This window comes from Nesoenas mayeri, assembly GCF_963082525.1.
Source record: "Nesoenas mayeri genome assembly, chromosome: Z".
NCBI lineage: Eukaryota > Metazoa > Chordata > Aves > Columbiformes > Columbidae > Nesoenas > Nesoenas mayeri.
The window spans coordinates 24,013,108-24,029,240 of record NC_137542.1 but is presented as its reverse complement, the minus strand read 5'-3'; the positions used below and the strand labels follow the sequence as shown (position 1 = coordinate 24,029,240).

Here is a 16,133-nt window from a genome sequence, read left to right as displayed (position 1 = left end):
AAGGGAAGTCCACGGGTCACATGAACAGATATTGTTGACATACTACCCTGTCCAAATTGCCTTGTCTACTCAATCAACCACCCAACTTTATCTACCAATTTCTTACTCAGAGGTAACTTTTTCTCATAGGTCTACCAAAACTCAATTACATTCAACGACTCAATGAGGAAGAAAGATTAAATACAGGGACACAGGTACCAACACCTGTGGTCTATTTTAAAACAGCATATCATAGAGGCAGAGCAAACCTTTAGCATCAAACAGCACGTTTAAGAACAAATGCAGATTGACAATGAAGCCCTATGTGGTCTAGGAGACAATTCTTCCAGAAATGGGCTAATCAAAAGAAGAGTGAGAATATCACAAGGTGGACCCACACAACCTAAGGATTTGGTGTGGTAATCTTTCTAAGAAATATCAACATGCTTCAGTGTGTGGAACTGACTGAGCAGTGCAGAGTGATTCTTGGGCAAAATACACAAGGTGTTTCTTGTTTGTTTGCTTGCTTAGGAAAATACAAACCAAAACACCGAGATCTCTAGAGTTTCCAGAAAAGAGGACAAGGCAACAATCCCTAATAAAACTGACATACAGAATAATTTTTTTTTTCTTTTGTTTTCATATGATGGAGAGAAGATGAAGCACAACGTAGATAACACTTAAGGTGGTAGTGTTGCAGCAACAGAGTGAGAGATGAAAAGTAATGTTGAGGCTCACTATATACACCTGTTGTGGTAACTTTAACATAAATGGACATTTAGCTTTAACATAAATGTACAGATTGTTCTTCTGTGGCATAGTCCATCTATTCCAGAGCCGCATGCAAATGAATCCCTTCTGATCTACAGCCCACATCTGGCTTTGAAGAAATAATTTTGTCAATTTGCTGGATCTGTAAGCTACAAAAAGGCTAAAATACTGTGTTTGTTAAGGGAGCTTATAAATGATATACCACACAAAAGCTTATTCTGCCCTTCTAACCTCTACTAAAAGCGCATTACTTCTTTCTAACACATGCCAAACACAGATTTTATTACTGGTGTGTATGTACTGATACGTGCAAGACAAAGAAAATGATTGTATGTTTCCCAAAATAGTTATGCATACAGAAGAGCATGCTTAAAGTGCATGTTATGCTATGCTATGCTATGCTATGCTATGCTATGCTATGCTATGCTATGCTATGCTATGCTATGCTATGCTATGCTATGCTATGCTATGCTATGTTGTGCTATCCTACACTATGCATCTCATAGCATGAAGATTCTGATTCTGCTGACAGACATACATGTTCTTCTGAAGAAAAATTTACAAGATTCCTCATTAATTTGCAACCTCTTTCATTCAAATTAATACATCCTACATGTGATTATCTTACGTATATAAATAATTTGTGTCGTCGTCTTTCTTCACTCCTCCAGTAAGATCATTCATATGAAGGAAAATCAGGCATTTGTGATGGAAGTGCTTAGGAATCATGCTGTAAGTTCTTCAGGGATTTGAGAGTATTTCAGTTAGTAGTAACAATTCAGTTAATAGCAGCAACTGTACCGCATCAACTGAAGGGCTTAATATAAACAGGAGGAATGAACAGCGTATTATAAAAATGCAAACTTGAGTGCAGAGACAAAAGGGGAAAGCTTTAGGCAGCGTTCTTGAAGATGCTACAAATACTGGTACGGGTATTTTATGTAATATGAAGTAATTCTAGACCATACTTGTTAATGAGAAAGAATGCATTGTTCTGGCTAATCACAAAATTGGTGAAACCCACGTCTTCTCAACCCATTAGAGTGACTTCTCCTGAAAGTGATTAACAGTCCTCAGATCAGACCTATTAGTTGAGTTGCTACTTTGGCAATTATTGTAATCTAATAATCTGTGGAGTGGCAGGAATGAATATTTTATAATTTCCAATGCACATTTTATAGATGGATTTCATTTGTGTCTCTGGTTGGAGGTGGGACTTATGAACCTACTGTGTTACTCCGTAATGTTCTGCAGAAGTGGTAACAATGTACATCTTAGCAAATGACTAGGCCATTTTAGTACACTTCATGGAAATGCTTTGTTAGTATCCAGGAATGTCATAATTGGAGAATTTGCAATAGGACATGTCTAGTAATTAGATGCTTCATTTATTTCCTTTCTCTGTTTATAGATTACATAATCTGTTTGGTAATACATGAAGTTCTCTTTCTGTCCTGGCCACTGTTTTTTTTTCCCAGGATGGGAAAAAAAAGACTAGCTGCACTTTCATGGTTCACGGGATCATAAGATATTAATTGATTTCTAATCCAATGCCAATATCAGTTTTCTGGTGAAAATTGTTCTGCCTCTTTTATTTTACATCATTTATTTTGAAGCATTTATTTTGAAACATTTCTTTGCACCATTGTGACCTATTGGAAAGAAGGTGTAAGTATACAATATTTGGGAAAAAGCAGCTACAAAGGGGACAAAGAAGAGAGTTTGAGACAGACAGGCTTATTTATCCTTTTGAAAAGAAGTCTAACAAGTAATCTAATACCTGCCTATAACTATCTGCAGTGGTGTTAAAAAGGTGTTAGAGACACACTCTTCTTGCTAGGGCCAGGCCCTATGAAGGGAAAATGGCCACAAATTTGGGAGCTCCAGACCAGACACTGATGGTGGGGTGGGAGAAGTTTCCAAACATTCTGATAGAGTCTGTATAGATGGTTGAATTTACATTATTGGAGGTTTTCAGACTTGGCTAAAAAAAGCTATGGACAAGCTTATCTAGCATTGACAATAGTCCACTTTGAGAGGAGACCTGAACTGGGGACCTTCAGAGGTTTTTGCTCCAGCCCACATGAAACCTATCATTCCAGAATAGCTGTAAACCCTCTTGTGTTCAAGGCAGTGAGACAGCATTTAGTATTACAAGCACTTCCAGAAGCACTGAATCAGAAATCAGCGAATGGTCAGAAGTGGGTTACACCAGCCTGACATGCTGTGAATCCCTACACGCCAAGAAACAGTATGAGCACAGCATCATAGCTTGGAACATGGCTGCAGTCCACTTACAGTATCTGAAAAATCACACCTTCTGTCCTGGGACATTTTATTGCATTTAAAATCTCTGTACATCTGTTATGAAAACTTTCTGCTCATTAATGCAATATTTTTGGAATAAGATGAATTAAAATCGTTTTAACTCCACATTTCAATGTAAATTTTTTTCCATGATCTGTCAAATTATCCATGCAATGCTGTACAAACAAGCCATATGGCAGAGATGGTCATGAATTTTTCCTACCTTCCAAAGCATATCTTAAGGTGATCTCCCTGCCTTAAACTCCTGCAAAAAGTCCAGGACTCAAATGATTTTTTTTGTGAATTGGAAACCAGAAACATTTCTGATCAGGTCACCTTAAACATTTCCTTTTGATCCTGAAACATTTTTTTTAAAGTTGATCTTACTTTCTACATTTCTTACTATGAAATGATGCTCTTTGAAACTTCATGAATTTGAGACAACTTGTGTCTCACTGCAAAAAATGGTTGCTGGTCTGTGTTAAAAATAGTCTTCACTTGTGAAAATAAGAAAGACTTGCCCTGAGCATTGAAGCATCAAATTGACCACTAGCTAAATGCACAACTGAGTGACTCTATCCTGAACCCGCAGTCTTAGGTTGACCCACAAATGCAATTGCACCCTCTGCTTGCCTCAAAACCATTTTTAAATTCCTGAATATTTGCTGTGAAAAAGTAAGAGCTATGGAAGTGGTAAAAGCTAAAAAGGTAGAGTGAAAACAGAGTATTCAATATGAAATACTTTCTCTAGTGTTCATAGGGGGCATAAAGCAAGATTTTAATTATTATTATTGAATAGCACACTGATTCTGGAAACTAGGTAACTGCTGAAGGACTGAGAGTAATGCCATATTAGGAACAAAACCACCTGAGTCTTTCAGAATTATCTGGCATACTTAACAACCTGATCTAGTTTTATAAAAGGGACTGCCACTGTCTTAATCCATTTGAAGGGAATACCATTTTCTGAGTCTTTAATAGGGAAGCACAAGCTTGAAGTTTCCCTTTGTGAATAATCCAAACATCCAGGAAAGCTATCACTGCACTGCAGAAAGATACAGTTGAAGTAAAGGAAAGTAAATAAGAAGAAATGACAAGCCTATAATGTAAAAGTCAGGCAGGCTTAAAAATAAGAATAAAATCTGCTTTCAGCACTATTGTCCAGCGACAGGCTGTGAAATAAGAAGTTACCAACTGTTTATTAGTTCCTAAATCTGTTCTGATTTTTAGCCCTCTGCTCTTTTGTTTGGTGATTAACTAAAAATGGTACCTTTTCCTGACTCTCCTGCAAACGGAAGTCTTATGTCGTGAGTGTTTTTACCCACTCCAGATGCTTACTACTGGAAAATGGTAAGTAAAGGCACATGTGCATGGCTGCACACACGCCTGTCTGGATGAAGACCCCTTTGCAGCAGGGATGAGGATCTCCATTGTTCTGCTAGGAATGAGAGTAAGGAAAGGCATCAGAAAGTGGCCATCTATTAGGGTGACCCAACAGGGTAGGTGGTTCTTCTCTCATCTATATGTTCACCTTTCTATTAACTGCAGGCTGCGCAGGACTCAGTCACCTTTCCTAAAACACAGGAAAATAAAACGTGGCAGGAACGTTTTGGATGCCACTGGACCAAGCTGCACAAATCTTATCAGCAACCTTCCTTCTTAACAGTTCTCACACATTTCTGTTTTGAAGAAGTGTTGTGAGACCCAAGTGTATTTGTGTTTATAAGAGAGATAGATTTGGGAGGGAGAAGTTAAATGATAAGAGAGACTGTCACAGACAAAAGGGAAGAGACAAACTCTTGGATGGGCAAGGGGATGGTGGCAGAGGGAAACCAGAGAAGAGAAATCCTTCATTTTTTCGTATGTGTTTGAAGAGGTCAGGAAAGCACTTGACTTTAACTACCAATGCTTGGAGATTCATTCACCAGTCACTTTTCAACAGACAAACATCTTATCCAACTTTAGGTTAAAGCTCTCTAAAGATATTTATTTTTTAACATAAAGATTACCACAACACAATGCCATGCTGTCAACTACAAAAGCCCACATTTTTCTTATAAATGTCCTCAAAATAGTTATTATTTATGGCACCGTTTCCTACAGTTTTATTACATCATATATGCCGTTTTCAAATGTGAATTTTTGTTGCTGGTCAACCTAGAATTTGACCATACTATCTTGGTTTCCTGAGGAAAAGTATAGAAATGCACACACCACTTGGGCTGCACACAAATTTGTGCATACCTACTGCTCTCTGAGAAAATGCAATATATACTCTGATATTACAAAAACAATAAGCTTGTGGTGCATGTAGTTCATGTAGTGGTGTTGAAAGGTGTAAGTAGCACACTATTTTGATTTAAGCACAGACTATACTCATCAGACAGAAAGCTTTATTAAGCATGACCAACATGCTTATTTGTGTATACCCCATTGGGCTTGCCTGTAATTCGTTATCATATGATGTCCAAGAGTCTTAATGTGTTTCTTAGTCTCACTCCAGTTTCAAGTGCCTATATCACAAAAACTGTCACTGTTCCTGGCCTCAAAATTATATATTTACAGAGAGTTATCAGCAGAAAGGCTGTACATACGATCACTTTTGAAAAATGAGTTCTGTTGTTTTTACTAAAAGTAGCTTATGCAGGTACCACATTGAGGTTTCTTGTGAGACTAAAAAAATTCCTGTCTGGCTAGCATCTGAAGGAAGATTTCTTCCCTGTGTACAGCCTAGGTTCAATTTCTAGAGCTTATCCTTTTTTTCTTTTGATAGCACTAAGTTTTTAAAAAGTAAATGACTGAAAACAGAAACAAAAATATCCAAAATATCTAGAAAGAAGTTAACTCCCCATCTAAATGAAGCATTAGTACACTACAGAAGTAACAATACTAATACTGATATATCATATTTCATTTTATGCAAGAAGAACTGCTTACTTAGGTGACTAATTATTTTTCATTTTATGTAGGAAAGTGGTACATGATTGTAAAAGAAAAAAAACCCATAACTTTGAGAGAAAAACTGAGGCTTCAGTCTGATCATGATGTCAAATCTACCATCGTGATTGTAAACTGTGAGGGAAAAGGACCATCTAACCCCATATTCTGTCTCTGACTGTAGCTAATGAACAGCTCTCTAAGAACTGAAAGCTTAGTGCAAACATAAAGTAACGCTTCTATGGGATACTCTCTCTGCTTCTAGATATCAATGGCTCTGGGATTGCTTGAGTTGTCCAGTAATTTTACCTGCAACCTTGCAGGATTTTATATATGTCTATACACCTCAGCCATCTCTCTTCCAATATGCAAAGTCTTTATCATAAAAAGCTCTCCCTTAATTTTGTCACCCTTTTCTCTACCTTTACTAATTCCACTGGATTCCACAAAAGGGATCAAAACTGTATACAGTTTTAAGGACATGGGGGTACCAAAGATGTAAGTTGAACCTGAAGAGCCTTGACAAATATTGTTTGAAACTTAACAGCAACAAATTCAGCTATTCATGCTATACCCTTCCCCATGGTACTCTAAAATAAAATTTTATCATATTTTTTTCACCATTATTTGTTTTTATTAGCTCATGCTCACTATTTTAGACAGTAGAACTACTCCCCAAAATATACAGACCTTATTGCCTATTTAAAGACATAGTGTCTTTAATATAATTGCAATTATAAAACAACATAAGCAAACTGTTACTCACTTGTATTTATCTTCTGAAGTGAAATGTGCTTTTCCAGCTGTCTACGAAGTTTCACCTCTGCTCCATATTTACCAGTGGTGCCATTGTCAGCCAAAATAAAATGAGAATGCATACTGTTGAGCACTGTCAACTTACTCATGGGATTGGACATCGTCTGGTATGGTCGGACTACCTGCATTGTAGAGATAGAGGGGAAAAAAAAGTATTAAACAGAAAAGACCCTCTGAACTAAATTTATTACACGATACCAGCTGACAAGATAATACAAAAGAAAAAGAAAAAAAATAACATTATCTGAAGTATCGCACTCAAGCACAGCTGTCTTCTATGTATAAAGTAAAAAATTACCTTAGAACTTAAACCAGTGTGTCCACCATTTGTAAACACTGACCTTTTGGATGCAGACATGGCTTAAAGGGTGTCCCAGGGTAATCTCTTTCAATAGCACCAATGGCCATTGCTTCAGTGTTAAGTCCAGCTAATGGTCAGTCCTCCAAAGGTCAGTGTGACTGTACACACATTGTACACCCTTGTCTGCTGTTGTCTTTCAATAGCATGGCCATAAATCCTCACTACATCTGATCGAAATGTTTGATCCTTCCTTCACAGACCCCACCAAGCACCATGTCCCCTCTTCTAGCTCATTCAGAGTCACCAGCGTGGGAGGTCCTCTGCAGACATACCAGTATATGTGAGTACCACTCTTGGAGAGGTGTACACATGATATTACACCAATGTAAGAGCAGGTGATAGCCTTGGCTCAAGTGTCATTTATACTGTTTCTTTTGGTGCCACATTCATGAAACATTTATTCTACAGACGCATATAGCTTAACAAATATCAATATGCTGCTGGAACGTGTTCGTTAATTAGCTTCTGCAGACACAGAAACCATGTGTCCTATGCCAGAATCAGAAAGAAAAAGAAGGTTCTTTCTCAAATGCCTGAGAATTAAATAAAATCAAACTAGAAAATCTACAGGTTTATTAAACTGGTACCTGCCCCATCTCTCAAAAGACAAAGGGCACAGGCCAGTCAGATCTGATAGAAGAGGAATGACTTGAGTTGCCTGTTTGTTTTATGATTACAAGCTGCTGTGCAATTCAGTTCTAGTGACAGCTTGTGATTTGTTCCCAGGAACCATAGCTCAAAACTTTACAATAGTGACAGCTTGATCTGCAGTTCTAATGAGCTGCAGCACCAAAGGCTTCACGCATTGACTTAGTAATGCTGCTGCAGGGCAGATTAGAAGCCTACACTTTGGTTCTCTGTCTGCTGTTTTGTTACGAGTTGAATCCTATTACTAAGTTTTATAGATGTGGAAATGAGAATATTATTTTTTTCGATTGAACTGTTCACAGCATGCACAGTTCAATAGGCGAAATACTTTTTTTTAGTAATAAATTTTGCAAACCATACTGTCAGACCCTTTTCCTGATTAAAGGATAAGCAAAATCTTCAGGAAGGCAAGAAAATCCTACGCTTTGAGGCTATTTCCTTGAGGTGAATTGCTTTTCCACAATACTCAGCAGATTTTCAGTTTCTCACTCTCGCAGTTCCCATTTCTTTGTTCTTTTCAATCCCTTCCATTTTACAGGGAAGTCAAAAGGCTGGGAAAACTTTGACTTTAAAGTCTTCTCATCCTCTTTCTGCATTGAGATGAGGGCATAATATCCCCTGGCATCTTCCTCTGCAGAGCCGAAAGGAAGCATTTATGCTCAAGAGAACCCCTCTAAATGTAGGTTAATGAATGTGACAGCAGCCATGCTGTGAAGCTGTGCTCACGCTGCATGGGCTGAGGATGTTCTGTCAATAGGTGAGGAACTGGGCTAACCCCAGCAGTTGCATTTTCACCCTGAGCTGGCTAGAAAACTTGAATTAAAAGCACTGTTATTCTCTGTTTACATTCCCCGTGGGCACATGACACTCAGCATAGTGTAACTCAGCTCAGGGTAACTCACCACAGGCAATGAGCATGTGTCATGCGATCCAGCGCGTGGATCTGAACAGTCTAGGTGAAATCCAACACTTTGCAGTAAACTTAGTGTGTTCCATGTAGTGGTGGAAAAAGAGAGACATATATGCTTTGCTTCTCAAAAAGTAGCAGTTGCTGTTCAAATTAAGCTTTGTCTGCAGCCTCACTGTTCTGGGGTACACCAGAGAATAGAGTAGTTCCTGGTTTGATTTAGAGGACTCTGGAAGAATCACAGCTCAAATTCTCCATATATGTTACAAATACGCCAGTCCCCACCTTTGCCCCAGGCACACTTCCCACCTTGTAGTTTTCAATGAGAATGCTGAAGGTCTTTTCCTTACACCTTTCCTTAGAGTAATTATTTCCTAACCAGGCCTACAGGGGGCCTCTGATGCTTTGACACTAGATAAAAGATAAAGTGTAACAAACTTGTGACCTAATTATTTATGGTTATTTGTAATATTTTTTTCACCCAGCAATTAAATTCATTCTCAAAGAATAACATATTTCTGGAAGGACAATTGCAAAATATCTACCAAAACCAAGTCAAAATTGGTAATGACAAATCCAATAACAATAAAGTAATATACAGTTATCGGTTGCCTGAGATTTGAAACTTATATTACTACTCTGAAACCTGCAGCAATCATAATCTTTCTGACACTGTAAAAACAGAGTATGAGAGACAGAAGGAAACAGTCCCATGCTATAAAATAACATTGTTTTTCAGATTACTGTGGAAGAATGAAGAGCAAATGTGTAGCCTGTCTTGACAGTCTCATGTATGTGTTGTCTGGTACACAAACACAGAGCAGGTAACAAGAATGCTGGTCATTCTGACAAGACTCACCAGAATGTGTTTTAAAGACCATGGTTTAAAGTGGTGAGCTCTGGCTACATACCTATCGTATTAGACAGCTAAATGATTTTTTTTTTCCATATACATGAAGAGTAAGGAGACATCACTTCTAAGGTGAAGCCAATTCTTGAGGGCACACTTCTTGTGGTTTGGATAAGTTTTGGTAATCTTGGGGAGGTAGGTGGTATTCTGAAAATGAAGGGGACTTGGTACTGGCAGGGTGAAGTCCTTTATGATGAAGCATTTACTGATGAGATCAGGGAGAAGGGAGTGGGCAGGACGGTGTGTTGATGCACATAAACCTTTCTCAGTTCAGATGTAATACGCAGTAAACAATCCCAGTTCATTGACCTTTAGGTTTTTTTTTTTCATTCGTTATGTTTTCTGCACCTCCTGTTTGCTTTTACTTCCTTGACTTCTCTTGTAAGTAGACATTGGCCTCACCTGTGCCCAGTGCCATAAAGTGAATGATTCCCAAGATCACATATCAGTCTTGTTACTAAATTCCAGCATATTACTAATCTTTCTGAAATAGCATTGGGTTATGACATAATCGAGTTGTTAACTATTAATAATTACCTGGTGACCCACTACAACACGGAAGGTCCCCACCTTTCATGAAAAAATTGCGTAGTCTGTTATTGTCCAGGGATTTTAAAAAGTTCACGTGAGCACCCGCCCCATGACAGGCTGACTTCTAACTTCTCTGTTGTGACCTTGCCCTCCAAAGTTTTCACAGCCTTCCAATTTTTAAATTTTTTTCCTATTCCAACATCCAAATCAATACTGAAAAAAAGCTGAAGATGTAACTGAGCAAGCAGAGCAAGACTGCAGAGTTCTGTGTGTACTGTTTGAGCATCCCTGAGAAAACCTGTGTTTTCTTACCTCCAGTTATAGTTAGAAAATTCAGCAACTGCTACAGTATAAACATTGGTTACTCTGCAGTCTTTTAATAAATCAGAAGCATTATCTAGAAACTGACCAAGAAAGCCAGGCTTTATTTTTTAACAAAAGAAACATCAGTGGATGTTTCGATTCAACTTATGTTTTGTCCAATACAAATGTAGCTTTTATAGAGGTTTTTATATATAAAGGGACAAATTTGCTTCTTATTTTTATGATTTCAGCTGTGCAGAAGAGTAGGTTTTGAGTAGCAGTATACTCATTGTTTGAATTTCATTAAATTGATTTTTTTCTGAATATTCTGAGCAGTATAAAAGAAAAGGCATCTGTTATTAGTGAAGTTTATAAAGAACATCCACAACTGGCAACAATCGTGCTTCTGACATTAGAGTTCTAGGAAGTAAAAAATGCAATTTATTCCATAACATGGAGAGCATGAAAGGGGTTGACATATATTAAAATATATATTATATATAACATATATGAGACATTTAATATAATAGATACTACATTATACATATTTGTTATATATATTATATATTTGTATAATATATTTTTATTATAAAGATCCAAAGCTTTCTGTGAGAAAGCAGTTTTCTTTCAGATAACAATTTTTGCTTTTATGTAGGACTTCTACCTGTTCATGCACAAGTCTTCAGAGTAGGCTTATATTTTGGGTTCTGCATTCTGCTGCACTGCATGATAAAAGCTGGCCACTGTTACTTCCTTGTCACTGCTAAAAGCTTTCTTAAAAATAATAAGTATTTTACTTGTCTTCAAAAATTTCTGCTAAGCTTCACTTTTGCCACAGTGTAGTTGTTGAGAGTAACCAGAAGATCAATGAAGTAATATAGGGAGAGAAACACATTATAATCCACAGCTACAACAGTACTCTAAGGGAGATAAATAAAACCCCAAAAATTTGGAGGGAATTTTAGGAATTTGGCCTTGTGTCAACCTGCTGGATCCACATGTGGAAGGATTTTCACAGCAGACATGGAAGAATGGATGTTACGGGTTTTGTAATGGTTCAGCATAGCATCACAGAAGCTCAATTTTAGTTTCAATTAGTTCAGTAAGAAAAAGGGGGTTTTTGTGGTTTTTGTTGTTGTTGCTGTTTTGTCCTTGTGTTGTTTTTGTTTTTTTCTCAAAAATTTAATTAATAAAAAATTCTATTTAAGTTAGTAGGTTATATGCTGCAGCATCTTGGCTGATCAATGACATATCACAATAGGGTGAAAATTTCCTTTTCACTGAGTTGCATAATAACAGCATTTTTTTAATTTAAGTCTCAAATACTAGCTTATTTCAACTAAAAATGAAACTTATTTACTGATTTTATCAAGCAAAAAGAAAGTACTTAAATCAGTGTTCTCTTTCTAATCCAGGCATTCCTCCTACTGAAGTGACTAGGAATTAAACCTATGAGGACTGAGCAGACTCTGAAAAGAAAGACATGCATGCTATGAAGTCTCACAGAGTGCACTCTTTTAAAGGAAGAATAGCTCTTATATGTAGGGAGAAACTGTTTTAGAATCCAAGCTTTCTGCAAGACTGAGCAAGCCACCTTACTTTCTCCGTGCTTTTACCAGAAGACTGGAAATAAGGCAACTAACCACATTTCCCTTGCATGCTCTTTTTTCAAACAAGAACCTAAGCACATTATGAGGGCCACTACTTTCTGCTATATTGCTTTTATGGTACTGGAGTAAGACATGTCTCTTTAGGGATTTTTAACCATCACAATGTAATCAATGGCACACAGCAGTAATATTTTGCTTTACTTTGTCAGTTCTCTTTATGGCTCTGAGGAAAGCCCTTGGGATTCCAAAGACCTGACTGATGTGGATGGACTGCTACATGTAATAAAGCTCCTCAGCAATTACTTCGAGATCCACGCAGGCCAGGCAAGGGCTGGAGCATCACTGATGTGGAGACAGAGCTCTGCTGAGCTCGCCTGACTTGCCACGAGGCATGGGGAGGCAACACATGTGGGGGTATGTCCAACAGCAACAACTGCCCCCCTACCTTCCCCAAACCCCACGACTAAGACAATTCTCTGTATCTGTCTGATAGTGGAAGGGTATGTTTTGACAATTCTTCAGTTCTGATCATAATTTAACTAGACACGGTGCATACAGGCATAAAGCCACATTGATGCCTGAGTTCAACAGGCTTTTTACCATTGGTTGACTTTTTTCACCCCTGTATAATCCTTTGTGGCCTTTGTTTCTTGCTTAATGATGATTAATTTTACATGCTTGTGGTACTATTTATATTTCCCCTTCTTGGTTCATTTCACAGCATTCATCTCTAATGAGCCAGTCAATATAGTACACTTTGATTTTCAAAAAGGTTTCAAAAAGCTTCCAAAAAGCTTCCTCACCAAATGCTTCTAAAGAAACTGCACACACTGGATAAGAGGGAAAGTCCTTTGAGGGATTAGAAACTTAGTAACTGGGAAAAGCTGGGGGGAAGGGAAGGAAAACCGTTAGGAGGGAAAACCGTTAGAAGGAAAAATTAATTTTTGCAAAGACTAAGTGTTACTAAGAAGATCTAGTGACATAAGTGGCCTACCTCAAGCTGGGTCATGTTCTGTTCAATGCAGTTGTAAGAGATTTGGGGTTAATAAGAGAGTAAAAAGCTTACAGATATTTCAGGGAACTATGAAGAGTTAAGAAGAGTCTTCATAAGGCAGTCTGACTAGGCGATAAAATGGAAGATGAAATTCAATATCGGTAAGCATAAAGCAATATCATTACATGTGCATTAGAGACGGATGAAACCAGATGTGCTTCAACATTGCATCATACCACTGATCAGACATTTAATGAAAATATTAAGGGCAAGGAGGTTCAGAGGAAAAGTTTCAACTTTGTCTATCAGAGATACATTTTGGAACTACTCTTGTCCTTAGTGGTGATCCTGTAATTGTAATCCTACTGACAGAATTGTGGCTGCATTAATGGAAGACTTTACCAAATTTTTGTTTTGTTTACCATTTTATAAATGTTTGTCACTTTCCATCTGATGATCTCACTAAGTATTAAAGTTTTCTGATCAACCAGAAATATTTTTTTTTTTTTTAGAACAACTTCTGGTTTCCTGTTACTTTGGAAGGATATTTACAGGGAAACACCTTTTAAAGAAGTCAGAAATTGGGGAGGCTGTTCCATTCGGCTGAAACAGCTGGGAAATCAACTTCTTTCTTCAGCTGCTTTTGTAAAAGAAAACTCCAGAGCCCCTTTAACAGGTGGTGACTCGCTGGGAACAGAGGTAGGTAGCTTTCCAACAGGTAGAAATAACTAATGGAGGAATAACGATGTCCCAAAATTCACAACTAATGTGATTTCTCTTCTTGCCTTCTGTCTTCTTGCAGTGCTTCCAGAGCTACATGCATAGTCAGTAAAGATTGCTTATTTGATACTGATGTGTACGTTACACTCTATAACAAGGCACACCTCATCTTTATGATTAGCTATTTCTGATAGTCACTTTTCACACTGTATCTCAGAAGAGTTAATTAGTGACTCGGAATTACTGCTGAAGATTCCCATCCTGCTTGTTTGTATATATTGGTAACTCTATTATACAGTGCTGGTGATATTAGAGCACAAAACCCTATGCTAATACAATTCCCCCTAATGGCTATACTTTAATAGTGAACTGCAACGAATTCCAGTTGGATCCATTCTTATTGTGATTCCTTCTGAACTAACTTATAATTGAATCTTCTTCCACTCCCCATCTTGCTAATGGATGAACATACAGAGAAGAATGGTTTAGAGTAATATAGACAAAGAAAATGTTCATTATGCAGAATGAAGACTCTATCTCCTCTTTACTCAAAGCTGGCTGCCAGTACTCAAGTAGATTGCTTGGGAATAAACCAGAGGTGAAGAAAAAAAAAGGGGGCACAGAAAAGCTTCAGGTAATAAATAACCAGTGTAAGTAAACTATTAATGTATGTAGAATTGTGGATTAAATCTTTCTGAGTGACAGTATAGGTTTAAAATAGGGATGATGTGAAATAGCAAAAGAAACATCAGTGCTGCCCTTCAGCAGGTGACTGAAGTAATGATTCTTTGAGGTCTGATTTCATGTCCAATACATTTATAAGCCTCTTCACAACTGCAGCAACAAAAATGTACAGGGTGGAACACATTACAAAAGGGACAGTCTGCAATCCTGAATTTAAGAAATATATCATAATATTGTTTCAAAATAGATCAGGCTTCAAGTTTTGCAATCAGTGTTTTCTTAGGCTCTTTTCAGGGTTCACAGTGTTTTAAGTATGAAACTTCAATACGTTTTCAAGAAGAGTATTTAATGAAATTTCTTTATACTTTATTTCTAAGGAATGTAGAGTGCTGGAATTTTTATTATTGCCACATCAAAACTGCTGTCAGCCATAATGGAAAACCTGTATATGTATTGATTTTTTGCTGCAGGCATTAATTCTATGAGGAACTGTTAAGTGAAGGATGGAGAGGAAATGAAAAATAACTGGAAGATATATATGTGTGTATACATATACATATACATATACACATATGTCCATATAGGCCTTACATCTTTGCCAATCAGATCCTCTTGATTTTCCACAATCCCCCAGGGAGCGATACCAATGGTGCAGATCTTCCCTCGAGATTTTGAGGCATGATCTTTCAGTGCATCTCCAACATGCCGAATGACTCCTGGGAAAGAAACAGCATAAAACAGAAATTAGTAATTATGTCCTTTTCATTCACTATTGGTACGGATTTAGTATAGAATTCTTTTTCAGGGAACACCTATGCATACACTTATAATTAAGTAAAGCTATTCATATATACTTACTTATTATTACAGGAATACTATATGTCTGTTTCATCCAACCTAAAAAGTATTAAATGAAGTAGCAAGAAAAAAAATTACACAGCTCTAGATATAAGAATGGAAATGTTGACAGCTGACTGTAACTTGTTTATCTACACTTGTGTTCACAAACATGCGCATGCAAGCATTTGTATTGTTCCCAAATGCAGGAAGAAGCACAGGAATTGAACCCCCATTCCAAAACCCTCCCAAAAGCGTAGCTCTCACACAAATGTTCCCTTCTGTCTGAATAAAGGATGGAAATGTGAAAACATCATCACACTACTCTGTGGTGAATTATTCTACTGTTCTTTCCAAACAAACTCAGTCACCTGAGATAACTTCCAGTGGAGTATTAGAAAACCCCCAGGGGATCAGTGAGAAAACAGAAATTAGCACAGAGAGAATGACTGCTTCCCAGCTCTCTTCCAAGTGCTTTCTGATAATTCTCCTTGTCCGCTTTAAGGCAGCTTTGTCAGTCTTTCAGTGCTAACTCTGTGCAGAGGACAAGTGCTGTTCCTCCTTCCTTTTCATAAAATATTTTTTTTAACCCATGTATTAATAGCTGTTTTTGTGATGTGGCTGCACTGAAGCAGACCTGTGCATTTGCTGTGGATGTTACCTGCTACTCAGTTTCTGTGTTTGCTTCTTGTTCAAATTGCATGATTTCAAGATATCTGGATTGGAATTACAACAGTCACACAACAGATGTAATTTCAGTCATAGTATTTCTACACTGTAAATGAACCATGTAAGAAAAAAACCCACAACATAACCAA

General features: G+C 37.5%; 1 protein-coding gene across 2 annotated transcripts in view; it reads right to left on the bottom strand.

Moving 5' to 3' along the window:
- Positions 1-16,133, bottom strand: part of TRPM3 (transient receptor potential cation channel subfamily M member 3) — a gene marked incomplete at both ends in the record, with an annotated part of 397,932 nt that overhangs the window by 105,224 nt on the left and 276,575 nt on the right. For both annotated transcript variants that reach the window (XM_080362471.1, XM_080362472.1), the window contains 2 exons: positions 6,761-6,932; positions 15,070-15,194. In XM_080362471.1, coding sequence (XP_080218597.1) covers positions 6,761-6,932; positions 15,070-15,194 — 297 coding nt within the window. The remainder of the gene's footprint in view (positions 1-6,760; positions 6,933-15,069; positions 15,195-16,133) is intronic.